At 49.5% G+C, this 26,514-nt stretch overlaps 1 protein-coding gene and 1 long non-coding RNA gene across 4 annotated transcripts; one reads left to right on the top strand and one right to left on the bottom strand.

The window, feature by feature from the left end:
• Positions 1 to 1,188: 1,188 nt before the first annotated feature.
• LOC144671646 (uncharacterized) lies at positions 1,189 to 9,774 on the bottom strand. 3 transcript variants are annotated; one of them, XR_013573979.1, is made up of 4 exons: positions 9,691 to 9,774; positions 8,387 to 8,721; positions 7,198 to 7,321; positions 1,189 to 1,292 (listed from the first exon to the last, which is right to left on the bottom strand). It is a non-coding gene; the product is annotated as an uncharacterized LOC144671646 (long non-coding RNA). The 3 variants fall into 3 exon arrangements; XR_013573977.1 differs by lacking the exon at positions 1,189 to 1,292 and adding an exon at positions 4,008 to 4,044; XR_013573978.1 differs by lacking the exon at positions 1,189 to 1,292 and adding an exon at positions 4,654 to 5,009.
• Positions 9,775 to 11,306: 1,532 nt separating this feature from the next.
• LOC144671659 (claudin domain-containing protein 1-like) lies at positions 11,307 to 19,472 on the top strand. The gene is made up of 5 exons (XM_078533664.1): positions 11,307 to 11,369; positions 13,440 to 13,763; positions 14,251 to 14,358; positions 14,833 to 14,970; positions 16,271 to 19,472. Exons 2-5 carry the CDS (start codon positions 13,466 to 13,468, stop codon positions 16,492 to 16,494), a joined length of 768 nt encoding a protein of 255 aa, XP_078389790.1. The 5' UTR covers positions 11,307 to 11,369; positions 13,440 to 13,465; the 3' UTR covers positions 16,495 to 19,472.
• Positions 19,473 to 26,514: the final 7,042 nt, after the last annotated feature.

The raw sequence follows: 26,514 nt of genomic DNA, 5'->3' as shown, positions 1-26,514 counted from the left end.
AGGGGTTCAGTCAGATAAACCCAGAGTCTGGTTCCTGTATTAAAGGGGTTCAGTCAGATAAACCCAGAGTCTGGTTCCTGTATTAAAGGGGTTCAGTCAGATAAACCCAGAGTCTGGTTCTTGTATTAAAGGGGTTCAGTCTGATAAATCCAGAGTCTGGTTCCTGTATTAAAGTGGGTCAGTCAGATAAACCCAGAGTCTGGTTCCTGTATTAAAGGGGTTAGGTCTGATAAACCCAGAGTCTGGTTCCTGTATTAAAGGGGTTCAGTCTGATAAACCCAGAGTCTGGTTCTTGTATTAAAGGGGTTCAGTTTGATAAACCCAGAGTCTGGTTCTTGTATTAAAGGGGTTCAGTCAGATAAACCCAGAGTCTGGTTCCTGTATTAAAGGGGTTCAGTCTGATAAACCCAGAGTCTGGTTCCTGTATTAAAGGGGTTCAGTCTGATAAACCCAGAGTCTGGTTCTTGTATTAAAGGGGTTCAGTCAGATAAACCCAAAGTCTGGTTCCTGTATTAAAGGGGTTCAGTCAGATAAACCTAGAATCTGGTTCCTGTATTAAAGGGATTCAGTCAGATAAACCCAGAGTCTGGTTCCTGTAATAAAGGGGTTCAGTCAGAAAACCCAGTGTCTGGTTCCTGTATTAAAGGGGTTCAATCAGATAAACCTAGAGTCTGGTTCCTGTATTAAAGGGGTTCAGTCAGATAAACCCAGAGTCTGGTTCCTGTATTAAAGGGGTTCAGTCAGATAAACCCAGAGTCTGGTTCTTGTATTAAAGGGGTTCAGTCAGATAAACCCAGAGTCTGGTTCCTGTATTAAAGGGGTTCAGTCAGATAAACCCAGAGTCTGGTTCCTGTATTAAAGGGTTCAGTCAGATGAACCCAGAGTCTGGCTCCTGTATTAAAGGGGTTCAGTCAGTTGATGGCGCCACCAAGTGAGCAAAGGCTGGTATTGCAGCGAGACGTTTGAGCAATTTTGATAATAAGATTTGCATTGATATAGCACCTTTCACGCCACAGGATGTCCCAAAAGTGATTTATAACCAACAAAATACTTTAATACTTACAAAAAAATAAGATACTGACAGTGAACTGAAGTGTTTTTGAACTATTCTAATGCAGGAAATCCGGCAATGAATTTGCGCACAGCAAGCTCCCATGAATGCTAGGTCAGGACAAAAGCAGATCAGCTGTTATTAATGATGTGCGTTTAGGAATCAATATTGGGCCCAGGTCTCTGGGAAAACTCCCCCTGCTTAACTTCCAAATAGTGGCTGTGGGATTTTTCTCATTTCTCTGAGAGAACAGGCAGGGCTTCAGTTTAATGCTTCATCCAAACAGCATATCCGACAGTGCGGCTCTCCCTACCTGTAGACCCTCCGACATCACAGCACTCCCTCAGTACTGACCCTCCGACAGTGCAGCACTCCCTCAGTACTGACCCTCCGACAGTGCAGCACTCCCTCAGTACTGACCCTCCGACAGTGCAGCACTCCCTCAGTACTGACCCTCCGACAGTGCAGCACTCCCTCAGTACTGACCCTCCGAAAGTGCAGCACTCCCTCAGTACTGACCCTCCGACGGTGCAGCACTTTCAGTACTGACCCTCTGACAGTGCAGCTTTCCCTCAGTACTGACCCTCTGACAGTGCAGCCCTCCCTCAGTATTGACCCTCCGACAGTGCAGCGCTCCCTCAGTACTGACGCTCTGACAGTGCAGCACTCCCTTAGTATTGCACTGGGAATGTTAGAGTGGATATGGGGCTCATGTCTCTGGAATGGGATTCAGAAGTGAGTGCATTCCCCACTGAGTCAGTGTAGGACTTCAATACAGACACTCAGTACTGGATCAATGAAAACCCTGAACTGGATCCCAGGAGATGTGAAACCCAGGCTGTATATTCGAGGCTGAGAGTTTTTGACTCAAAGGGAATTCCAGGATATGATGATCAGGTGGAAAGTGGAGTTGATGTGGAAGATCAGGCACGACCTTACTGAGGGGGGGAAGAGTTTTGAGGGGCTGAATGGCCTCCTCCTGCTCCTATTTCTGATGTGTTTAAAATGGATGTTCCCAGTATGGGATGGACAGCCCTGCCTATTCCTCTGTCCCTTACAGTGTTTAGTCAAGACCCGGTGGCGTGAGGGACTAAAACCTCCCGCAACAGCCCAGCTACCCTGTGGTTCAGTGGGTAGCTCTGAGTCTGAAGGTTGTGAGTTCACAGAGCCGCTCCAGAGAGCTGAGCATGAAATTCTGGCCAACACCAGCTTCGCTGCGATGCCAGATTAAACCTCCCCGCAACTCTCTTCCCTTCTTTGAGAATCTGCCTAAAACTTTGAATATGTTTTTTCTCCTAATATCCCCACATGTGGATCTGGCTAAAGGCCCATCTGGACCCCAGAGGGAAAAGATGCCTCAGCCAGAGCAGCAGATAATATTGATCTCAGTGCTCAGAGTGAGAGAGGGGAATGACTTGTTGACATTCCTGTCCTGGTCGCTGTCTGGAAACTCCTGCTGGACATCAGGATCAGGCTTTGATGCAATGTTATATAAGTTGCTGAATCTAAAGGATTTGTTTAACAAGGCTCTGCTCCCAGCAGTGAGTCTTCCTACACAGTGAATGTAGTCACAGAGAAAGGGCTACAACACAACTGGTCAAATGTTCCAACCCTCACAGATGAAGGATGGATGTTTATGTGGGCAAACAGAGGGCTGCAGGTATTCACATGTCAGCCATGACTCAGTGGGTTAACACTCTCACCTCAGAGTCTGAAGGTTGTGGGTTCAAACCCCACTCCAGGCTGGTGGGGTGGAAGGTGAGGACAAGGGGACTCCTAATATGGTCTTCAGAGACAGGGGTGGGCTGAGAGTGTAAGTGCAGGAAATGGGATGGGGGCCTTATTAACCACAGAGTCGGAGAATCGGTTGAAGAAAAAGATCAGCTGTACATTCAGAGCAGATGTTACCGAGTGGGAGGAACTTGTGAGTAGTATCGTTGTGGGATTCTAGTGAATATTCTTTGACAGGAGATCCCCAGAAATGGAGGCAGAGAATTTGAGGAAGGCAATAGTTGGAAATGGACCGTGTGATGGTGAGGAAAGGAGAGTTGAAGAAATTTTCCAGTTCAGGTTGAGAGTCTAAAGCAGCACCAATTCTGTCATTGTCACCAAACGAAGCAGGAAAAGAGGTGGGGGATAGGGCCCCGAGTAGGACTGGACCAAGGAAAGTTCCACATATCCTACTAAAAGGCCGGCAGAGCTAATGTCCCCGTGGGTGCTCATAGCTCACACCTTTGATTTGGAGTGAGTGAGTGGAGCTAAAGGTGGGAACAAGTTGAGACAGGAGGAGAAACTGGCAGCCAAAGAGAATTTGTGTTTGGGGAGGATGCAATGTAACTACACTTATATTAAAAGAGCATTTTTACTTGAAAGTAAGGTGTCTGCAGTTCAGCTGTCTGTGGGTCGCAAGCTCTGGAAAACTGATCTTATTTTCCTCCTCTGACCTAATATCTCCAGATATGACTTGGTACCAAATTCTCTTTTATAATGCTCCTGTGAAGCACTTTGGGACGTTTACATAACACCTTTAACATTATAAAATGCAACTCGTACTTCATGACGAGGTTCAGGAACAAGTCTGGATTCCTGTCATTATTCAGTTGCTATCTCGATGCGTGAATACTATTTCCATGTTCATGTATTTTCTGTGTGTCTGTGTAAGGGTCTCCACCCCTGAAGAAGTTGAATTGCTGTTTGTTCATGCCAAAACCATTCCCACCCCCCCAAGACAAGTGAAGGGAGCTCACGCACTCCCTCCCTCCCCTTCCCCTAACACCGCAATCACCAGAAGGGCTGACTGGATGATCATTCCTGGCCTCCGGGAGATCCCACAATCACAGACACCAGTCTTCAGCCAATCTCATTCACTTCTCACATTAGGAGGCTTGCTGCCTGCAGACAGCAGCTCCTCTGTTCAGGCAGTGACTACCAGAGTCATTAAACATCAGACTGTAGATCCCGTCATTTCAGCATCGGTTTATCTTTAGTTAGGCCTTGGATCAAAAACAACATGTAGCAAAGTAACAAATATACCTAAAAGATGTATAGACACATACAGAAAATGTTTACATTACAAATTCTATACATCCTTTGTCAAATGTGACCACTCATTGTTTGGAGTAAAAACTGCATATAAAAAAGGCAAGATTAAAATACACCGAATATATCTGCATCATTTCTGGCATGAAACAGTTTCAATCTGGGTGTAAATTCTGGGTGTAAAACACTTGCTGACAATAATGTCGTTGCTGGTTTTTTGCCTAGTGGATGCTGCTGCAGAGGGAGTTTCTGAAGCCTCTCCCCATGTTCACCACTGTGGCAGCACCATCACTACAGGGGCTGCAGTGGTTCAACTAGAGATGGACAATAAAAGGGGCCCTGGCACACTGAGAACAAGTGAATAAATTCTTCAGAAACTGCCTGACGTTCCCGCTCACTCATCAATAGGATATTTTGGAAGTTATCATCTCATACAGGGAGTGATCAATGGGTTACACAGCTAAAGATGGTCCTGTATTGTTCCTGGGACTGGGTTTGGACACAGTCTGTAACAGGAATGCTGAGAGATAATGCAGAGAATGAAATACTGAGATAGTTTTTCCAGTAAAGGGATAATAGTTCTCCTGGGAGTGTCCCTCCTGAGATTGTGCTGAACCGAACAGTTTGTGCAAAGTGGGAAGTGATTGTTGATCCCAATCCTGAGCTCATCCTTTCCACCAGGAATCACTCGATAACCACAATACTGGGCTGATTTTCCCCTCCCTGATCCAGGCTCAGTGCAGTGGAAGCTCAGTGCTGGACAGTCCCCTTCCCCAGAAGGTTTTGTTCTCCAGCCGCTCCATCCTGACGCTCAGGTGCTGTTGTCACAAGGCCCCGTGCTTCACCTGAACAGCTCACCTCTGTCAAAGGGACAGTGCAAGATGCTTCATTCTGATTGATCTGCTGTCTATTTTGTTTCCTAGGACAGAAAAACCAGCAGAGTTCAGGTGACATGAAAAGAATCCAGCACTTTGGTCAAGTGTGTAAAGGAGCCGTTCAGGAGCACAGACTGACTAAATTACACTCAACATCCTGGGTGCCAATGGCAGCTGGAAAATGTGTCACAGGAGCTGCACGGTGATGGAGCACAGAGTGTAGAGGAGAGGAGGCTTATAGGAGAGGCAATGGGCAAGAGCTGGACGCTCCAAAGGAGCTGTGCTGACCGACAGAGGGAGGGCCAGAGGATAGAGTTAGAGAATCCTACAATAGTTCCCCCTCCCCCTGTGAGGGGTGTATGTGGGGCATTGGAGATGTGGGCATTGAGTGAGTGAAGAGAATCTGACATGGCCTTCCCAGTGACTGAATCATCTAATATCCTGGCTAAAGGGCTGTGGTTTGAAAAGTGTAGGAGGAGACAACAACAACAACTTGCATTTATATAGAACCTTTAACAGAACATATCCTAAGTGCTCATGCAACAAAATTTGGCACTGAGCTACACAAGGGCTCAGGCAGTGAGGTAGGCTTTATGGAGCAAATGGTGTTGTTGGGAGGTAAGGAAGAGAGGCAGGCAGAGGTTGAGGGAGGGAGTTCCAGAGTTCGGGCCCAGGCAGCTAAACGCTCAGCCACCAATGATGCAGCGGTGGAAAATCAGGGATTCTGAAGACACCAGAATTGGAGGAGTGCAGAGATCGGAGGCTGAAGGAGGTTACACATGGGGAGGAGTGAGGCCACGGAATGTTTGATAAAAGGGTGAGAATGTTAAAATCTGTCTGTCTCAGTCCTAAATAAATTCAAGGATGAACAGCGGCAGATTTACAATCAAACCCTTGTGGCACGGGGACCCCCAAACGACAGGGGAGTGGGGGGAAGTGGGGGAGAGACCAAAATGAGTGAGTGAGTGCTGAACTGTGTGAAGTGCTGTCTTTCAGCTGAGATGTTAAACTGCCTGCTCGGCTGTCTAGCAGCCTCCTGTGCAGCGAAGTGTTTGGGCACAGCACGCCGAAATTATTCACCGAAAACCGGCTTCTGGTTGTCTGGGCAGCAGCTTGGCCGGCGGGGCACAGCTGCCGTTCTCTGTAGCTGGCAGAGCCCCGTATCTGGTTGGTGACTGCGCCTCAATCCAACCTTGCAGGAGGTGGGTGCAGGAGGCCCGGTGTTCATCGGCAGGTTTCACCATTTTCCCAGGCTCGGTTGGTGTCGGTAACCCAATATAGTTCCACTGGGGGCTCTGCTCTTTCCAATGAGCCTGACCAGGGTCAAACATGTGGTTTTGGAGGAAAAGACTTCAGACCACAGGCGTGAAAAATCTCATTGAAATCGATGGGAAATGAGCCAGCGGGACAAGGCAGGATTGTTCCCGGCAAACCGCAGCCTCGTTTCCTGTGGGGTTTTTCGACATTTGTCCCGATGCATTCAGACGGCTGCCGGAAGCCTCACCTGGTTTTGGCAGCGTTTGACGCCGCTTGTGCCCTGCCAGCACCTTCCGATGCAGCAAAATGTCCAGACACGGGTCGCCAAAATGATTCACCGAAACCGCTTCCCGGTCTCTGGGCTCTCGCTCGGCCAGGCAATGCGCTGTGGGCAGCGCACAGCTACTGTTTTCCGTAAAAATATTCTATTTTTCTATTTTCCAAACAAAATTCACAATTCCCACATTATACTCCATCTGCCTCCATTTTTGCCCAATTACTTCACCGGCCTATATCTCTTTGCAGCCTCTTTGTATCCTCCTCAGTTTACTTTCCCATTGAGCTTTGTATCATCTGCAAAATTGGACATATTACACTCTATCCCCTCACCTAAGACATTGATCTAGATTGTGAATAACTGATGATTCAGCACCAGTTACATTGTGGGCCCTAATCTTGTGGAACAGCCTGTTGTGTGGCACCTTATCAGATTCCTTCTGAAATTCCATATATATTCCTCATCCACTGGTTCCGCCAGCGGGATAATATTTGTTCCTTTTCAATCCATGGGGAATGTTCGGCAGCTACAGGATGACAAGCTGGAAGTGAATGAATAATGCTGCTCAATGATAGGGTGGATTGAAGCATCCTCACAGCTCAGGAAATGGACAGGTTTAGATGTCAGCGACATTTAAGAAAACATTACAAAACAAAAACAGGATTAAAATGGAAAAAATGAAACATTCTTCAACTCACCATTTTTGTCGCCTTTGGAATATGCAAACTGCAATTCCAGAAAGCAAGACGCCAGCAAAAAAACCAACCGGAACTCCGATTCCAAATCCAAATCCAAGCCGTGCTCCTGTACAAAGTACAGGACCTAGAGGCAGAATGAAGACATTAACAGACTGGGACACACTAACAAAACTAACAGCAGAGACTTTCAGCATCTAGTGTTTCAGAATCAACCCCGGTACAAACTGATCCCTGGGTTAATTCTAGTCCTGGAGGGATGTGGGAGGCTAGATACCAACACTCACACACGCACCAGGCCACCCCACAGCTCCGTGCACGCACACACTGTCCCACAATGTGATCGGTACATGCTTTCCAATAGAGATAACTGGACACTGACCAGCAGCAGCCCCCCTTCAATTAAAGCCAACAGCACGTTGAAAAAGAGAGGGGGGAAATTTTAAAAAATAACTTTTTTGGCTGGGAATGCCATGAGGTTGGATGGGTCACCTGTTTGTACCAAGGTCAATATGACTCTCCACTGAATTCAATGTTGACAATTCCCAGAGTCACTCCCTCCCGACTGTATACCACTGTGCCCACACTTCTGTTGGGTCTGTCCTGCCGGTGGGACAGGACATGCCCAGGGATGGTGACAGAGGAGTCTGGGATGTAGGGCTGATTATGTGAGTATGACTATGTCACACAGCTCTCCCAACTTGGACACTAGTCCCCAGGTGTTAGTGAAGGGACTTTGCAGAGTTGACTGGGCTGGGTGTGTCTTTGTTGTTTCCTGATTCGATACTTGGGTCACAACCAGTGATTCAGTTTTATTCTGTTTTTTCTTGTCTCACGGTTTGATACAAACTGATTGAAGTGGCCGAGCAAGTCAGAGGACAGTTAAAAGTCAACCAGGTTTGTGTGGGACTGAAGTCACATGGAGACCAGACTGGGTAAGGATGGCAGGTTTCCTTCCCTAAAGGGACATTTGTGAACCAGTTGGGGGTTACAACAATCCAACAGCTTCAGGGTCACTTTTATTGGGACCAACTTTATATTTCCCAGATTTTAAATTTAAATGCAGTTTATTAATTAGAGTGCCATAGTGGGTCTGAATTCACACTGCCTGGATTATTAGTCCAGGCCTCTGCATCACTAGTGTAGTAACATAATCACTGCACTACCAAACCCATAAACAGAAACTTCTCACCTCTTACAGAGAGATGGATGTGATCAGTGTGCTCCCAGTGTAACCCTGCACCTGTTCTCTTGTAAATCTGACACTGATCCTGGTTCTGGTCTGACTTCCTGAGGTCAGAGATTAGAACTGACCAGTTGCCTTGTTCCAGTTGATCGTTGAACAGGTTTGTTCTGTTTCTCAACTGTGGGCCTTGCCCTGTCAATTCACCGTTCCCATTGAGAAATTTCACACTCAGATATCCCCTCAGGCTACCAGTAAATCTGAGACTGGGACATTCCCTTTGTAGGTACAGGGCAGCACAAACTGCTCCCCAAGGAACCCAGAAACTGGGACAGGCGAGTCACCTGGAAAAGGTTGAAAGTATTTATCCACAGATATAACCTCCCTGCTGGTACATTACACCCAAGCATCACATGGTTACACTGCGATGCTCGATTTACAAGAAGCACTGATCAGTAACTCACTGCTCTCATTTCTGTGGGAAGGTTAAAGCTCAGGCATTAAGGGCCTTCAACTAAAACCAGCTTGTGCTGGAGATTTGTAAGCACAGAGCAGCTGGACAGCACTTTAAATCATGTGTTCTCCCAGCACGTGGATAAATGGAAAACATATCAGGATATTGGTCACCTCCCCTTGGGAGAAAAATCACAGACTGGGGGTGCACAATGTGAGGTGGAGCTCAGGAGCAGAAAACTGACTCTGAAATGTAAAGACAGGAACGGGCAAGGGAGGGGGTGCCCGAGGAGGTGGAAAGGGTTTTGGACAGGTTGAGGGGACAATGACGGACGAGTGCACAGTCTAAGGAGTGAGGCAGCACCTGATTGTCTGAAAGGGGCCGAGGCAGTGTGGATCTTCACCTCCCTCCACCGCTAACCTGTCAGATCTTGCTCCTGCCCCCAATATGGCTAGACTCTGTCCCCTACTAGGACCCAAAGCCCAGTCACCAGTCCTGATGGCCTGACTCCAAAACAATTCCCAGTTCTACTTGATCCCAGCAATGTCCCAGACTCCTGGTCCCAGTGCTCAGGACCCCGTCCCAGGCCCACTGGATCCCAGGCCCATTGGATCCCAGTCACCCATCCCAGTGTCACCAAGAGTTGCTCAGTGTCCACATCCAAGGGGTCAATCCAAAGACATCAGCTGCCTCCCTTTCAGCTCTCCTGATCATGATGGTGTTGATGTGAACCCACTGTGTCCACTCCCTCAATGGCTCCACTTGCAGTACACACAGATCCTTACAGCAAGATGAATTCCTGATTCCTCCACCCCCACTTTGATCACTGCTGAAATGTTCCAGCAGTCACAGCACTTACCTGAAACAGCAGCAACAACAATGAGCAGCAGCAGCAGTAGTTTCTGTAAGTTGTGTCCCTGCAACAAGAAAACACAGTTACCCCGTGTTACAGCAGACACTCCCTCTCCCCCAATTCCCGGTTCCCGATCCGGTTTTCACTGAGGGAACCGCAGCTCCTTTTCCATCCATTTCACTCCCCCGAACCCCCCAGATAAAGAGTTGAATCCCGATGAAGATAAAGGAAGGTTTCCCCCAGATCCTCCTCCCTCCCCCCGGGTGTGAGACACTGACAGTACCTGCAGCTCCTTTCCATCCATTCCCCGAGAGAGGGATCCCCTCAGAGCTGGGGACAGGGGGGAACAACAGGAGAGAGAGGAACGGGTTAGAAACACAATCCCAGAGCGAAAGAAATAAAATCCGTGAGGATTAACAATAACGGGATGGAATTGAAAACAGTAAAACATCAAAATCAGGACATTAGTGACATGATCCAGAGTTCCCGTGTGGTATAGCCGCTGGTCTTTGTATTCCAGACAATGGGGTTGACGGTGGAGAATCTGCTGAAGTTCCCATTTGGCCGCTCCCACTTTAAATAACCCAAACAACAGAAATACCTGGAAAAAACTCAGGATGTCTGACGGCATCTGCGGCGAGGAACACAGATAACGTTTCGAGTCCATATGACTCAACAGAACTAAGGAAATATAGAAATGAGGTGAAATATAAGCCTGCTCGGGGGGTGGGGGTGGCGGGGGGCGGTGGGGGGGGGTGGGGTGGGGTGGTGGGACAGGTAGAGCTGGATAGGGGGCCGGTGATAGGTGGAGGCAAAGAAGAGATTGCCAAAGATGTCATAGACAAATGGACAAAGGGGTACTAGCAGTGGTGATATTATCGAAGGAATGTGCTAATGGGGACATTAAGGGTAGTAAGCTAGTGGCAGATGGCCCTTGTGGGTGGAGTGGGGTGGGGTGGGGTAAGGGATCGAAATGGGCTCAAAGGTGGAAATAGAACAATAGATTGAAATAAATTTAAAAATAGGTGGGAAAAGAAAAATATATTTTTAAAAAATAGGCAAATCATTTGAAAAAGGGGGTGGGGATGGAGGAGAGAGTTCATGATCTGAAATTGTTGAACTCAATATTCAGTCCGGAAGGCTGTAAAGTGCCTAGTCGGAAGATGAGGTGCTGTTCCTCCAGTTTGTGTTGAGCTTCACTGGAACAATGCAGCAGGCCAAGGACGGACACGTGGGCATGAGAGCAGGGTTGAGTGTTAAAATGGCAAGCGACAGGGAGGTCTGGGTCATGCTTGCGGACAGACCGAAGGTGTTCTGCAAAGTGGTCACCCAGTCTGCGTTTGGTCTCTCCAATGGAGAGGAAACCGTGAATATCCGTTCAAAAGCAGATCAAAACCAATCAGTTCCCTTCAAAATGGCGGAAGGGAGGGAGGGGGAGGCGGGGAAGAGGGAGAGAGAAGGGCAACCTGGCGTCACGTGACACGGGGTGTGGGTGTGTGGACGGGATGACGTAGGACGCACGAGAGGCGGTGCCGATGGCCAGTGACGTCATAGCGGAGGCGGTGCTGGAGCCCGGGGAGGGCGGGGAAAGGAAAGGGATGACGTCAGGACTCGCCGGAAGTTGGCCCGCGCCGGACCGGAAGCGGCGGTGGTGGTGGAAGGCCGAAATCTGCAGTGATTGCGGGGTAATGGAGGGGTTTGGAGGGAGGGTGGCGCCCCGGGGGTTGGGGGGAGGAATAGGCAGAGGGACTCGGGAGGGAGGGAGGGAGGGGGTATTGGAAAGGCGGATGTGAAATAACCCATGGCCCCTCCCCCCTGCATCCCTCCCCTCCTCCCCCCTACCCCCATCCCCCCCCATCCTCCCCCCCTGCTCCGAGGGAGCCAATTTGCGCACAGCAAGCTCCCACAAGCAACCACGTGATAATGATGTACAACATCTGCCTTTTTTGTTCTGTAGTGTTGATTGAGGGATAAAACATCGGCCAGGACATCCCGGCGGGGGTAACCCGTGGTATCTTTTATGTCCAACCCAACGGGAAGGTGGGTTGCGGGCATGGAGCCCTCGGTTTAACGTCTCAGCTGAAAGACGGCGTGCTCCGACAAGGGCAGTGCTCCCCCTGCTCTGCACTGCAGGGTCGGCCCAGGTTTCTGTGCTCGAGTCCCCGACTGGGACCCAAACCTGAAACCACGTGGTTGAGAGGCAAGGGCGCTCCCTGCTGAGCCACGGCTGACACATGAATTATCCCTCAATCAACAAAAAAAAATCTACAGACAGTACCCAGTCTGCACAAAGCAAAATCCCATGGCCATCGTAATGTTAATGGCTATGGGATCTTGCTGTGTGCAAATCGGCTGCTGTTTGTGGCATTGCAGCAGCAACTTATATTTATATATAGCACCTTTAATGTAATGAAACGTCCCAAGGCTCTTCATTGGAGTATTATGAAACACAATATGACACCGAGCCACAGAAGTAAGGGGTCAGATGACCAAAAGCTTGGTGAAAGAGGGAGGTTTCATAAAGGAGGAAAGCGAGACAGAGGTATGGAATAGTCAAATCTAAAGGTAACGAAAGCATGGATGAGAGTTTCAGCAGCAGATGAGCTGAGACAGGTGAAGTCAGGCGATGATACAGAGGTGGAAGTAGGCAGTCTAAGTGATGACAGGGATATGTGGCTAGAAGCTCATCTTGAGATTAGATATGACACCAAGGTTGGAAGCAGACTGGCTTAATCTCGTACTGTTGCCGGGGAGAGGGATAGAGTCCTTTGGAACTGAAGCATTGAAGTGACTATGAAGTGCTTTGGAACATCCAGAGATCAAGAAAGGCACAGTAGAAATGGGAGTGCCTGCCTCCGCTGGGTCACTCGAGTCTGCCTCTGTCCCTGTGCACCCCTGGGTGTATCTGTCTGCCTCTAACTCTCCTGTCATCCAAGCACTTTATCTGGGATTGGTGACTATTCCCTTCAGGATCAGGAGTGGGGCTGTGTTGATGGGGGGGGCGTCGAGTTATAAAAGAGAGATTGAGAGAGGGCAGCCCGGTATCTTATTGAAAGAACTGACTGATTGCGCTGTCAGAGAGAGTGAGGGGTCCGACTTAGGAGGGAGACAGACATAGAGATGATGATAATTGGGCCGTGTGCTGACTGGAGCAGGGGACAAGTCTGTAGTGTGGGATATCTGGGGCAGAATGGTGGCAAACGTCGTCACGGAAGGTGGGAGTGCGTTGAGGAAATAACTATATCTGCAAGCACCTCTCTCCGTATCATTGCCCACTCCCTGCATCATGACTGCTTGCTGTATTTACACACCCATTTGGCGGCCCACTCTCTCTCCTCATCCCACTCTCTATCGCTCTCTCTCTCCCTTTCCCCTCCTCCCTCTCCCTTTCCCCCCCTCCCTCTCCCTTTCCCCCCCTCCCTCTCCCTTTCCCCCCCTCCCTCTCCCTTTCCCCCCCTCCCTCTCCCTTTCCCCCCCTCCCTCTCCCTTTCCCCCCCTCTCTCTCCCTTTCCCCCCCTCTCTCTCCCTTTCCCCCCTCTCTCTCCCTTTCCCCCCCTCTCTCTCCCTTCCCCCCCTCTCTCTCCCTTCCCCCCCTCTCTCTCCCTTTCCCCCCCTCTCTCTCCCTTTCCCCCCTCTCTCTCCCTTTCCCCCCCTCTCTCTCCCTTTCCCCCCTTCTCTCCCTTTCCCGCCTTCTCTCTCCCTTTCCGCCCCTCTCTCTCTGTCTCGTATTAAGCTCCCTTTCTTTGCTCTCGCAGTTGGCGTATGTTGAACCGCTGGTGTGATGGTGGACAACCGTTTTGCCACGGCGTTGGTGATTGGCAGTGTCCTGGCCCTGATCTCGGCAGTGTACATCGCTGCTGCCATTGGCACGGATCACTGGTATGAGTACCGGAGCCTCTCCGAGCCGAATGATACTTCCCCGCATTCCATTCCTCCGGTCAGCGAGGAATTTAAGACTGATGACATTGACGAGTACATGTACTCACGGGCTCTCTACAGACACAATGGCACCATTGGCCTCTGGAGAAGATGTATTCGCGTCTCCCAGGAAGGGCACTGGTTCAAACCCCCACCACAAGGTTCGTACACACTTTCAGCTCGCTGTCTGCTCCTCTCTGTGCCAGGATCACCCCCCTGTCTCCCTCTTTCCTGCCCTGCCTCCCCCGGTACTCACTTTCTGCCTCTATACTCTATAAAGTTTACACCACAAAATGGGGGACATTTGCCAGTTGACAGAGTGTATCGAGTCTAATCCCACCTTCCTGCACTTGGTCCATAGTCTTGTAGATCACAATTCTTTAACTAGACGACAGAATGCTTTTTAAAAGGACCGACAGCTTCTGTTACTTCCAGATTCCTATCAATGTTTCCAAGAGCCAATTTCTTTGTTGCCTCTTTTTTTCATAATGTTAATTCCATCCAATATTCCTCCATGACTACAACGTCACTGGCCCCCTCTTCTCTGGCGCTTTCTCCTCCTCTCTCTCTCTCTCTCTCGTTCCCCCCCACTCTTGCACAAATGCAGTCTTAATTGTTGATTTGAATTGTCTCTGCCTCGTATTCCAGATGGGGAACAGGGTGCACTGTGTGTCAGCTTCTCTCTGAAAGACCAGTTCACACCCAAGTACACGCAGATCGGAAACCACAACAGCGAGATTGATTACGTGAGAACCTGTGAGTTTGCTTTTCTCTTCCTCCGTGTGTTGCCTGCAAGACAAAGCTTATTCTCCAAATGCCCCTCCCTTGTCAACCTCCCCTGATATTCAGAATTATCATGGATAAGCTCTCGTGTAAACATGGCGCAGTATTTACACTCTGCCACCTCTAGCACAGTGGGTGGGCAGCTCCCAGCTGCTTGGGCCTGATGCAGAGAAACAGGTAGAGGACATTCAGTCCTTCAAACCCGTTACACAGGAACAGGAGGAGGCCTTTCAACCCCTCGAGCCCATTACACAGGAACAGGAAGAGGTCATTCAGCCACTCGAACCTGTTACACAGGAGCAGAAGGTGGCCATTTGGCTCCTCCTCCTCAGACAACATGAAAACGGTGTTCGTTTGTGACCTGCATCTACCTCGCCCTACAAGTGTTAGAGATCTCACTTTCTTTGTCTCTCTCTCTCTCCCTCTTCTCTCTTTCTGTATGTACAGACCTGAGCCGCTGTCAGATCCTGCTTCCATTCATCAGCCTGGGGCTGATGTGTCTCGGGGCGCTGATCGGACTGTGTGCATGCTCCTGTCACACCCTCTATCCAGCCATTGGCACTGGAGTTCTACATCTCCTTGCAGGTAAAATTTAAAGACAATCTCTCCTCCTCGCCTCGCTATCTTTGTCTCATCCGCACCCTCATGCGAGCCCACCAGCGCAACTCTCCCTCACTACTGACCCTCGGACGGTGCAGCGCTCGGTCCCCGCTGACTCTGCCAAGGACCTTCAGACAATGCAGCACTCGCTCGATACTGACCCTCGGAGGGTCTGGCACTCCATCGTCCCTGGCACTCTGGCAGTGCGCTAGCCCCTCGATCCTGGCCCTGGGGTGGCCCACCAGCTCCTTGCTCTCATTCCCGACCCCTCCCTGCGGCGGCGCGCCATCGCCTAGCTCCCGACCCCCCCTCTCCCAGCCCCCAACCGCTCCCTGGGGCGGCCCGCCACCCCCCTCGCTCCCGACCCCCTCCCTGGGGTGGCCCACTTCTCCCTCTGCATTGCACCAGAGAATCAGCATCAATGTCTGAAATGAATTCCTGGAGTGAGACTTGATCTTCTAACTTTGAGCCAAATTTCTTCCTTGTTTATTCGTTCGTGGGTGAGTGGGACATGGGCGTCACTGGCTCTGCCAGCATTTGTTGCCCATCCTTCATTTCCCCTTGTCTTCGAGTCACCCACATCGCCGAGAGCCTGGAGTCACATCTAGGCCAGGCCCAGTTAGGATGGCAGGTTCCCTTCTCTAAAGAACATTGTTTCAGTGATGCCCCTTTACTCGATTCTGAATGTTCAGTGATTGTATTCCAAATATTAGTGTCTCTGTCAAGGTGGTTGTCCTGTGCTCTCGGACGTTGGTTCCCTCTTTTTAACTTTTAAAAAAAATTCCTGGGATGTGGGAGTCGCTGGCTAGGCCAGCATTTATCGCCCATCCCTAATTGCCCTTGTTCAGAGGACATCTAAGAGTCAACCACATTACTGTGGGTCTGGAGTCACACGTAGGCCAGACCAGGTGAGCTTTCCTTCCCTAAAGGACATTAGTGAACCAGATGGGTTTTTCTGACCATCGGCAATAGTTTCGTGGCCATGAGACGTTTAATTCCGGATTTTTATTGAATTCAAATTTCACCCTTTGCCATGGTGGGATTTGAACCATTAACCTGTGTAATGTAGATTTTGTAAGGAGATCTGACCCATTGTAGATCAAACCAATCACTGAGAATGTTTAGTAACCAACAATCTGTATTGGGTTACGCTTATGCAAAATGGCAACTTGTGATTTTTTTAATTCAAATTTCTGAGCTTTTGAGATATTTGTCTTTTGAGTTCTATGATGTTGAAGTTGGTGTTCCTGCTATTGTGACCTTCTCTCTGCTCTTCCTCTGCCAGGCGCCTGCACACTTGGTACCGTGGCCTGTTTTGCTGCCAACGTTGAGCTCCTCCATGTCAAGACTCGGGTCCCGGAGCTGTCTCCGAACGGAGACTATGGCTGGTCTTTCTGCCTGGCCTGCGTTTCAGCCCCTCTCCAGCTCATGGCCGCTGCCCTCTTTATCTGGGCAGCCCGAACTGACCGGACAGAATACAGCAGAATGAAGATGTACCGTGTAGCATAGCTACGATCTCTCGCGTAGCTACGAGCTCACTCCGCCACTGACCTGTATGGACATGCACGTAAATCATGTTCGGAAATTTCAGTGCCGTAAAGGAGCTGGTTCCTGATCCTTCCCTCCACACTTTTCAATCATGAAGGCCATGTCCCAAACTATTCCCATCGTTCCCGCCTCGTGCCCAGTCACAGTTCCCAGAGCTCTCTCTCTTTCACTTTCCACCCCTCCCACACGCAATATCGGTGAAGAATTCCCCATCTCTAGAGCACCTCTCGCAACCATAGGATGTCCCAAAGCACTTTACAGCCAATGAAGTCCTTATTTTGAACAGTGTTTGCTGTTATACCGGAAACGAGGCAGTTAATCAGTGCATAGCAAACTCCCACAAACAGCAATGTGATCATGAGCAGATTATCTGCCACTTTAGTGATGGTGTTTCAGGGTTGAATAGTGGTCCCTAGAGAGTTCTCCCCACTTCTGTTCTTCAGTAGTGGATGTAGGGCTTCCCCTGGCCAATTGAGAGGGCCGATGGTTCTCCCCCCCCACTCCACCCCATGTTTATGGCGTCATCCCGCCAGACATTGTAGTGCTGTATCACTCCTGTCCCTGAAACAGTGCAGCTCTCTCCCTCAGTACTGACCTTCCGACAGTGCACCACTCTCTCTCTCTCGGTACTGAGCCTCTCACCGTGCAGCGCTCCCTCAGCAATGAACCACCAACTGTACAGTTGTCCCTCAGTACTGATCCTCCGCCTGTGCAGCGTTCCCTCAGTACTGACCCTCCGCCTGTGCAGCGTTCCCTCAGTACTGACCCTCCGCCTGTGCAGCGTTCCCTCAGTACTGACCCTCCGCCTGTGCAGCGTTCCCTCAGTACTGACCCTCCGCCTGTGCAGCGTTCCCTCAGTACTGACCCTGCGACTGTGGAGCGTTCCCTCAGTACTGACCCTGTGACTGTGGAGCATTCCCTCAGTACTGACCCTCCGCCTGTGCAGCGTTCCCTCAGTACTGACCCTCCGCCTGTGCATCACTCCCTCAGTACAGACCCTGCGACTGTGGAGCGTACCCTCAGTACTGACCCTGCGACTGTGGAGCACTCCCTCAGTACTGACCCTCCGCCTGTGCAGCGTTCCCTCAGTACTGACCCTGCGACTGTGGAGCATTCCCTCAGTACTGACCCTCCGCCTGTGGAGCGTACCCTCAGTACTGACCCTGCGACTGTGGAGCACTCCCTCAGTACTGACCCTGCGACTGTGGAGCACTCCCTCAGTACTGACCCTCCGCCTGTGCAGCGTTCCCTCAGTACTGACCCTCCGCCTGTGCAGCGTTCCCTCAGTACTGACCCTGCGACTGTGGAGCGTTCCCTCAGTACTGACCCTGTGACTGTGGAGCATTCCCTCAGTACTGACCCTCCGCCTGTGCAGCGTTCCCTCAGTACTGACCCTCCGCCTGTGCATCACTCCCTCAGTACAGACCCTGCGACTGTGGAGCGTACCCTCAGTACTGACCCTGCGACTGTGGAGCACTCCCTCAGTACTGACCCTCCGCCTGTGCAGCGTTCCCTCAGTACTGACCCTGCGACTGTGGAGCATTCCCTCAGTACTGACCCTCCGCCTGTGGAGCGTACCCTCAGTACTGACCCTGCGACTGTGGAGCACTCCCTCAGTACTGACCCTGCGACTGTGGAGCACTCCCTCAGTACTGACCCTCCGCCTGTGCAGCGTTCCCTCAGTACTGACCCTCCGCCTGTGCAGCGTTCCCTCAGTACTGACCCTGCGACTGTGGAGCGTTCCCTCAGTACTGACCCTGTGACTGTGGAGCATTCCCTCAGTACTGACCCTCCGCCTGTGCAGCGTTCCCTCAGTACTGACCCTCCGCCTGTGCATCACTCCCTCAGTACAGACCCTGCGACTGTGGAGCGTACCCTCAGTACTGACCCTGCGACTGTGGAGCACTCCCTCAGTACTGACCCTCCGCCTGTGCAGCGTTCCCTCAGTACTGACCCTGCGACTGTGGAGCATTCCCTCAGTACTGACCCTCCGCCTGTGGAGCGTACCCTCAGTACTGACCCTGCGACTGTGGAGCACTCCCTCAGTACTGACCCACCGCCTGTGCAGCGTTCCCTCAGTACTGACCCTGCGACTGTGGAGCACTCCCTCAGTACTGACCCTGCGACTGTGGAGCGTTCTCTCAGTACTGATCCTCTCTCAGTGCAGTGTTCCCTCAGCCCTGACCCTGTGACATTTCAGCACTTCCTCGGTACTGACCCACCAACAGTGTAGCACTCCCTCAGCCCTGACCCTCCCGACTGTGGGGCGCTCCCTCAGCCCTGACCCCTTCACAGTGCTGCATTCCTTTAGCACTTGCTCATGTTTCTGGAATGAGGCTCAAAAGCACGAACTTCTGACTCAAGTGAGAGAGAGGGAGCGAGTTCTTCTCACTGAGCCATGCTGACACAAAATCCTATTGTGAATTTCTGTTACCAGCCTTCTAAGCATGTCTGCTGCTGGCCAGCTGAGAACCAAATTCTTTTTTTGTCATCAATCCTCTGCTCTTTGACAACAGCCTCCAAAACTAATTTTCCTTCAGACTCGTTATTTTTATTTATCGCAACCAAATTTTCTTTTGGCATGTTAAAGGGATGTTCCGAATAAAGTTGTGGCTTTTATGAACGGGGAGATGAGGGAAGCGGGTCATGGGCTCAGTGTCGCGCTTTTGGGAATGTTTGTGTTTGGGGTGGGGTGGGGTGGGGCTGGTGGGGGCTAAGAACCTTATAGGCAGGCATTAAAAGAGAGTGTTAATTCGACGTGGGATTCCCCCAGAACCCTGACAGGTGAGCGAGCTCCTTATGTGTATCATAATCTGTGTGAGAAATAATGGTATTTAATAACTTGTGATGTGAATGTATTTTTTATGATAATCCCCCTCCCCTATGCAGTGCAATCTATAAGTTATTGAAATAAAAACAAGCATTTATATTGAGCCTTTCACGACCTTAAGATGTCCCAAGGTGCTTTATAGCCAATGAAGTTTTTAAAATGTATTTTTGTAACTTGTAATGTCATCATGCCATCCAATTTGCACACAGCAAGATTCCACAAGCAGCAATGTGATAAGAGGTAACTCCAGTGTGACTCTTTATCAAGGCTCGGAGGAGAGTGTGAGAGACAGGAGGATTGTGCATGAGCCAGTTTGTGAACTGTACTGAGATTGACTCAGAAGGGTTGAGGCATTAACTGAACTGCGGGCGGTACACTGAAGCAGGAGGAGGCCATTCAGCCCTTCAAGCCTATTTCTCCATTCAGTGAGGTCATAGCTGCTCCATGGCCTAACTCTCTACCACATGCTTTACCCCCCATATCGCTCAATACCTTTTGCTGACAAAATCTATCGATCTCGGAGTTAAAGCTGAGAATTGATCTAGCGTCAATTGTCGTTCGTGGAAGGGAGTTCCAAACCTCTACCACCCTTTTGTGGTGTTGAAGTGGTTCCTAGTCTCACTCTTGAAAGCAAAATGCCGCAGCTGCTGGAGATCTGATATAAAAAGAAAAGGTGCTGCAAAAGCTCAGTAGGTCTGGCAGCATCTGTGAAGGGAGAAACAGAGTTAAGTTTCGAGTCCGACATGGTTCTTCCTTCAAAGTCATATTGGACTCAAAATGTTAGCTCTGTTTCTCTCTCAACGGAGGCTGCCAGAACTTGAGTTTCTCCAGCACGTTTTTTTGACTTCGTTCTTGAAAGGTCTGGCTGTCATTGTAAGAATCATTGAATGGCTACTTATTTTTGCAAAAGTATGATTTATTCATAAAATATCTGAAAGAATATTACAGAACAGTTCAAAATGTCCATCACAGAGTGCAATGATATTCAAGTTTTCTACATCAATCATGTTTCATTCGGGTGCTTCGATCTCATAAAAGGAGCATTGCCGATTTTTCAAAATGGCCATTACAGAAAGTGCAATGGTGCCTGAGTTGTCTACGTGGATCATGTTGCATTCTGAGGTGCTTCAATATCATTGCGATGCATACAATTTTCACTGCATACATTCAGTGTGAGTCACAGCCCGAGGGGATCTATATAATTCCCAGCCCCTTGGCGAACTATGGCCGAAAGGTCTTGACCAACGACCTTTCCCTATTGCGCCTCTGCGGTGGCTGCCCCAAAATTTAGTGCATCCCTCAGTGTGTCGCCCTGGGCTTTGGAATGTGCCAGTCTGCAATGCTTGGTCAGGCACAGCTGTTTGCGCTGGAAGATCAACAAGTTTTGGGCAGACCAAAGAGCGTCTTTCACCGAGTTGATGATCCTCCAGCTGCAGTTGATGTCTGTCTTGGCGTGTGTCCCTGGGGACAGCCCGTAGAGCACAGAGACATGTGCCCTGGATCTACTTGGGCCAAAACTTGAAAAAAAACACTGCATCTCTCTCTAGGCCTTCTCTGCAAAGGCACATTCCATAAGGAGGTGAAACAACAGTCTCTTCCCTACCACAGCCACCTCGAGGGCAATGTGCAGATGGGGTAAGACTCCTGGCATTTAGGAAGGATCTGACAGGGAGGGCCTTTCTCACCAGCAGCCAAGCTACGTCTTGGTGCTTGTTTGAAAGTTCTGGCAATGAAGCATTCTGCCAAATGACTTTGACAGTCTGCTCAGGGAACCACCTGATAGGATCCACCATCTCTCTTTCTTGCAGGGCCTCTAGTATGTTATGTGCAGACCAATGCCTGATGGACTTGTGGTCAAAGATGTTTCTCTGCATAAATTCTTCCACACAGGACAGGTGGTACAGTACAGTCCAACTACTTGGAGCATTCCATGGCAGCGTACTCAGGCCCATCCTTCACAGCACCGGGGACAGGTAGAGCCACAGCACGTTGTGACACTTGGTGTTTGTGTACTGAGGGTCTACGGGCAGCTTGATACAGCCACACAAACGTGGCCATCAGTATGAGGGCAATGCTGGGCACGGTTTCCCCTCTTTATCTAGAGTTTGTACATTGTGTCCCTGTGAACATGGACAATTTTCAACCTCCAGATTAAGCGGAAGATGGCTTGGGTGATCACCATAGCGAAGGAGCAAGGAATGGGTCAGACCTGCGCCACGTACAGCAATACCATGAGTGCCTCATATCTGATGACCAGGCTCTTACCCGCAATGGAGAGGGAGCGTCGCTCCCACATGCCCAGTTTTTCTTCACCATAGATATTGATTCCTTCCAGTTTCTAATGCATGCCCTGGTCCCTCTGAACCATATCCCCAACACCTTCAGGCATTCTGACCTGATGGTGAAGGGGACAAAGGTTCGGTCAGCTCAGTTCTCAAAGAATATGGCCTCACTCTTGCCATTATTTATCTTGGCACCCGAGGCCAGTTCAAACTGATCATGGATGTTGATCAGTCAGCACATTGGCAGCGGTTCTGAGCAGAAGACGGTGACATTGCCCATGTACAGGGCGGCTTTGACCTGAGTGCCTCCACTGCCTGGGATTGTCGCTCCTCATGCCCGAATCCTCCTTGATGCACTCAGCAAAGGGTTCAATGCAACACCTGAACAGGGCAGGGGAGAGAAGGCAGCCCTGCCTGACTCCAGATTTAATTGGAAAGCTTTCTGATTCCTACCCAGTGATTGAAACTGCGCTACTGATGTTTGTGTAAAGCAGTTGGATCCAATTGCTTAGATTCCCTCCCCAAACCCCATTTTGGAAAGAACATCCACCAAGTAGGTGTGCAATACTCTGCCAAACGCCTTCTCCTCGTTTAGGCTGATGAGGTAGGTGTCCAAACCCCTGTCCCATACAGAGGCAATAATATCCCTGAGTAGTGCAAGGCTGTCAGAGATCTTCCTGCCCGTGTACAGCGCAGGTCTATTCAGGGTGGATCACCAACTCTAGAGCAGATCTGACCCGATTGGTGATGACCTTGGGTAGAATTTTCATTGAATGGATACAGCACAGAAGGAGACCATTCCTCCGATTGTGTGCATGCCTGCACAATGCAACAGCAACACACCTATTCGCACGGCCTCACCTTTTCCTTGTAGCCCTACAAATATTTTATCTTCTGTTAATTATACACTTCTCTTCTGAAGTTCTGCTTGATTCAATCTGCCTCCACATGCTCTCAAGTCAGGCATCCCCAATTCTAACCACTCGTTGCATGATTATTTTTCTCCGTCATTATTATTTTGCCAATCAGCTTAAATTGGTGTCATCTGGTTCTTGATCCTTCCACCAATGGGAACAGTCTCCTTCTTTTGCTCCATCCGGATCCCTCATGGTTGTGAATACCTCATCAAATCTAATCTTACATTTTTTTCTCCAAGGGGAACAGTCCCAGTTTCTCCTGACTTCTACTGCTTATATTCTAGTCCTTTAGGTCGTATTGTACAAAGGGTGCACACTGCAGCCACTGCACTGGTGGTGGAGCAGAATTACAGAATAGTGAAAACACAGAAGGAGAACATTCAGCACTGGCTGAAGGAGCAATTTATCATTATGCCACTCACCAGCCTTCTTCCCCTTAGCTCTGCACATTCTACCTTTTTATATGATAATCCAATTTCCTCCTGAATGCCTCGATTGATTCTGCTTCCACCGCACACTCAGGCAGTGCAAACAGACCCCAAACTCAAGCAGTATGGAAAAAAAGCTCTTCTTCAGGTTTCTATTGTTCATCAAGGTAAGTGGAAAGTGTTTTTATTAATCTTTCTTGGGATATGGGCGTCACTGGCCAGGCCAATATTTATTGCCCATCCCTAATTGCCCTTGAGAAGGTAGCGGTAAGCCGCCTTCTTGAACTGCTGCAGTCCATGTCATGTAGGGCTATTAGGGAGGGAGTTCCAGGATTTTGACCCAGCGACAGTGAAGGAACAGCGATATAGTTTCTAGTCAGGATGGTGTGTGGCTTGGAGCGGAACTTGCAGGTGGTGGCGTTCCCATGCATTTGCTGCCCTTACCCTTCTAGGTAGTAGAGGTCATGGGTTTGGAAGTGCTGTGAAAGAGCCTTGGTGAGTTGCTGCAATGCATCTTGTGGTGCACACTGCTGCCACTATGTGTCAGTGGTGGAGGGAGTCAATGTTTAATGTGGTGGATGAAGAGTCAATCAAGTGGGTTTTGTCCTGGATGATGTCGAACTTCTTTAGTGTAGGAGCTACATTCATCCAGGGAAATGGGGAGTATCCCATCACACTTCTGACTTGAGACTTGTAGATAATGGACAGGCTTTGGGGAGTAAGGAGATAAATTATTTGCCACAGAATTCCCAGCATCTGACCTGCTCTTGTAGCCACAGTATTTATATGACTGGTCCAGTTCAGTTTCTGGTCAATGGTAACCCCCCAGGATACTGATGGAGGGGGATTCAGCAGTGCTAATGCCTTTGAATATTGAGGTGAGATAGTTAGATTCTCGCCTGTTGGAGATGGTCATTGCCTGGCACTTGTGTGGTGTGAGTGTTACTTGCCGCTTAATGACCCGAACCTGAATGTTGTTCAGGTCTTGCTGCGTATGAACATGGATTGCTTCAGTATCTCAAGAGTTGCAAATGGAGCTGAATATTTTGCAATCATTGGTGAGCATCTCCACTTCTGGCCTCATGATGGAAAGAAGGTAGTTAATGAAGCAGCTGAAGGCGTTTGGGTCCAGGATGTTACCATGAGGAACTCCTGAACTGATTGCCTGGAACTGAGATGATTGATCGCCAATAGCCATAACCACCTTCCTTTGTGTTAGGTTTGACTCCAACCAGTAAAGTATTTCTCTCATGATCCTCATTGACTGCAGTTTTGCTAGGGCTCCTCGATGTCACACTCAGTCAAATGCTGCTTTTATGTCAAGGGCAGTCACTCTCACCTCACTTCGAGAGTTCAGCTCTTTTCCCTATGTTTTGGCCAAGGCTGTAATGAGGTCAGGAGCGGAGTGGCCCTGGCGGAACCCATACTGAGCCTCAGTGAGCAGGTTATTGCTAAGCAAGTGCCCCTTGATAGCACTGATGATGACCCCTTCCAATACTTTATTGTGATTGGCTGGGTTGGATTTGTCCTGCTTTTTGTGTACAGGACATACCTGGTCAATTTTTCACTTTGCCAGGTAGATGCCAGTGTTGTAGTTGTACTGAAACAGTTTGGCTAGGGGCACGGCAAGTTCCAGAGTGCAAGCCTTCAGCACTATTGCCGAATGCTGTCAGGGTCCATAGCCTTTGCAGTATCCAGTGCCATCAGCCATTTCTTGATATTGCATGCAATGAATCGAATTGGCTGAAGACTGGCATCTGTGATGCTGGGGACCTCTGGAGGAGGCTGTGATGGATCATCCACTCGGCACTTCCAGCTGAAGTTGGTTGCAAATGCTTCAGCCTTATCTTTTGCACTGATCATTTTGCAATGATTCCATCATTGAGGATGATGGTATTTGTGGAGCCTCCCCCTACATTGAATTGTTTAATTGTCCACCACCATTTATGATTGGATGTGGTTAGACTGCAGAGTTTAGATCTGATCCATTGATCATGGGATCGCTGAGCTCTGTCTTGCATACTGCTTCACTGTTTGGCTTGCAAATTGTATTGTTTTGTAGCTTCACCAGGTTGACACCTCATTTTTGGTGCTGCTCCTGGCATGCCCTCCTGCAATCTTCATTGAACCAGAGCTGATCCACAGGCTTGATGGTAATGGTAGAGTGGGGGATATGCCGGGCCATGAAGATACAGGTTGTGGTTGTATACATTTCTACACTGCACTATCGGAGGGTCAGTACTGATAGAGTGCTGCACTGTCAGAGCGCCACCACTGTGGGAGCGCTACACTGTCATGGTATCAGTACTGACGGAGCACTGCACTGTCGGAGGTTCAGTGCTGAGGAAGCATTGCACTGTCAGATGGACAGGACTGAGGGAGATCTGCATTTTCAGAGGGTCAGCACTGAGGGAGTGTTGCACTGTCAGATGGTCAGTGCTGAGGTAGCACTGCACTGTTGGAAGGTCAGTACTGAGGGAGCACTTCACTGTTGAAAGCACATTTTTAAAGTTCATTTTTATGAGATTTGGGCATCGCTGGCTGGGCCAGCATTTATTGCCCATTCCTAATTGCCCTCGAGAAGGTGGGGGTGAGCTGCCTTCTTGAACCGCTGCATTGGTGTAGGTACACCCACAGTGCTGTTAGGGAGAGAGTTCCAGGATTTTGACCCCAGCGACAGTGAAGGAATGGCGATATATTTCCAAGTCAGGATGGTGAGTGACTTGGAGAGCAACTTCCAGGTGATGGTGTTCCCCCATGTGTCTGCTGCCCTTGTCCCTCTAGATGGTAGCTGTCGTGGGTTTGGAAGATGCTGCCGAAGGAGCCTTGGTGAGTTCCTGCAGTGCATCTTGTAGATGGCACACACACTGCTGCTACTGTGCATCGGTGGTGGAGGGAGTGAATGTTTGTGGATGGGGTGCCAATAAAACAGGCTGCTTTGTCCTGGATGGTGTCGAGCTTCTTGAGTGTTGTTGGAGCTGCACTCATGCAGGTAAAGGGAGAATATTCCATCACACTCCTGACTTATGCCTTGTAGATGGTGGATTATTATCTGCTGCCAATTATCTGCTGCTTTCCCGCACCACCACATTGCCCACATTTTGTAATGCAATGCTTCACTGGTTATGAAGTGTTGTGGCACATTCTGAGGTGCTGAAGGCGGAGATGTAATGGACAATCGTTTCAAACTTGCTCCTTCAGCGTTGGCTCACTGGATAGCAGCTTCACGTCTGTGCCAGATGTGCTGGGTTCAACTCCCACTCCAAAGACTTGTAATACAAATAGTCTCGGCTGACACTTCAGGTGTGAGGATGTATTGTGGGATCTTACTGCACGCCATTTGGCTACTTTGATCCCTTTGTGCTGAGACTTCAGAAGGTTTGTGATGCGTTTCAATTGGGCTGAAGGCCTGAGCTGGTGATAGCTAGTATATAAATGCAAGCCGTGATTGTGTTTTATTTTTGACAGCTCATTCCAAGCCAGTGACTTCTAACAACAGCAAAGGACACAGGCAGCAGATGGAT

This window comes from Cetorhinus maximus, chromosome 33 (assembly GCF_964194155.1).
Source record: "Cetorhinus maximus chromosome 33, sCetMax3.hap1.1, whole genome shotgun sequence".
NCBI classification, from domain to species: domain Eukaryota; kingdom Metazoa; phylum Chordata; class Chondrichthyes; order Lamniformes; family Cetorhinidae; genus Cetorhinus; species Cetorhinus maximus.
This window is presented reverse-complemented; position numbering and strand designations above follow the sequence as displayed.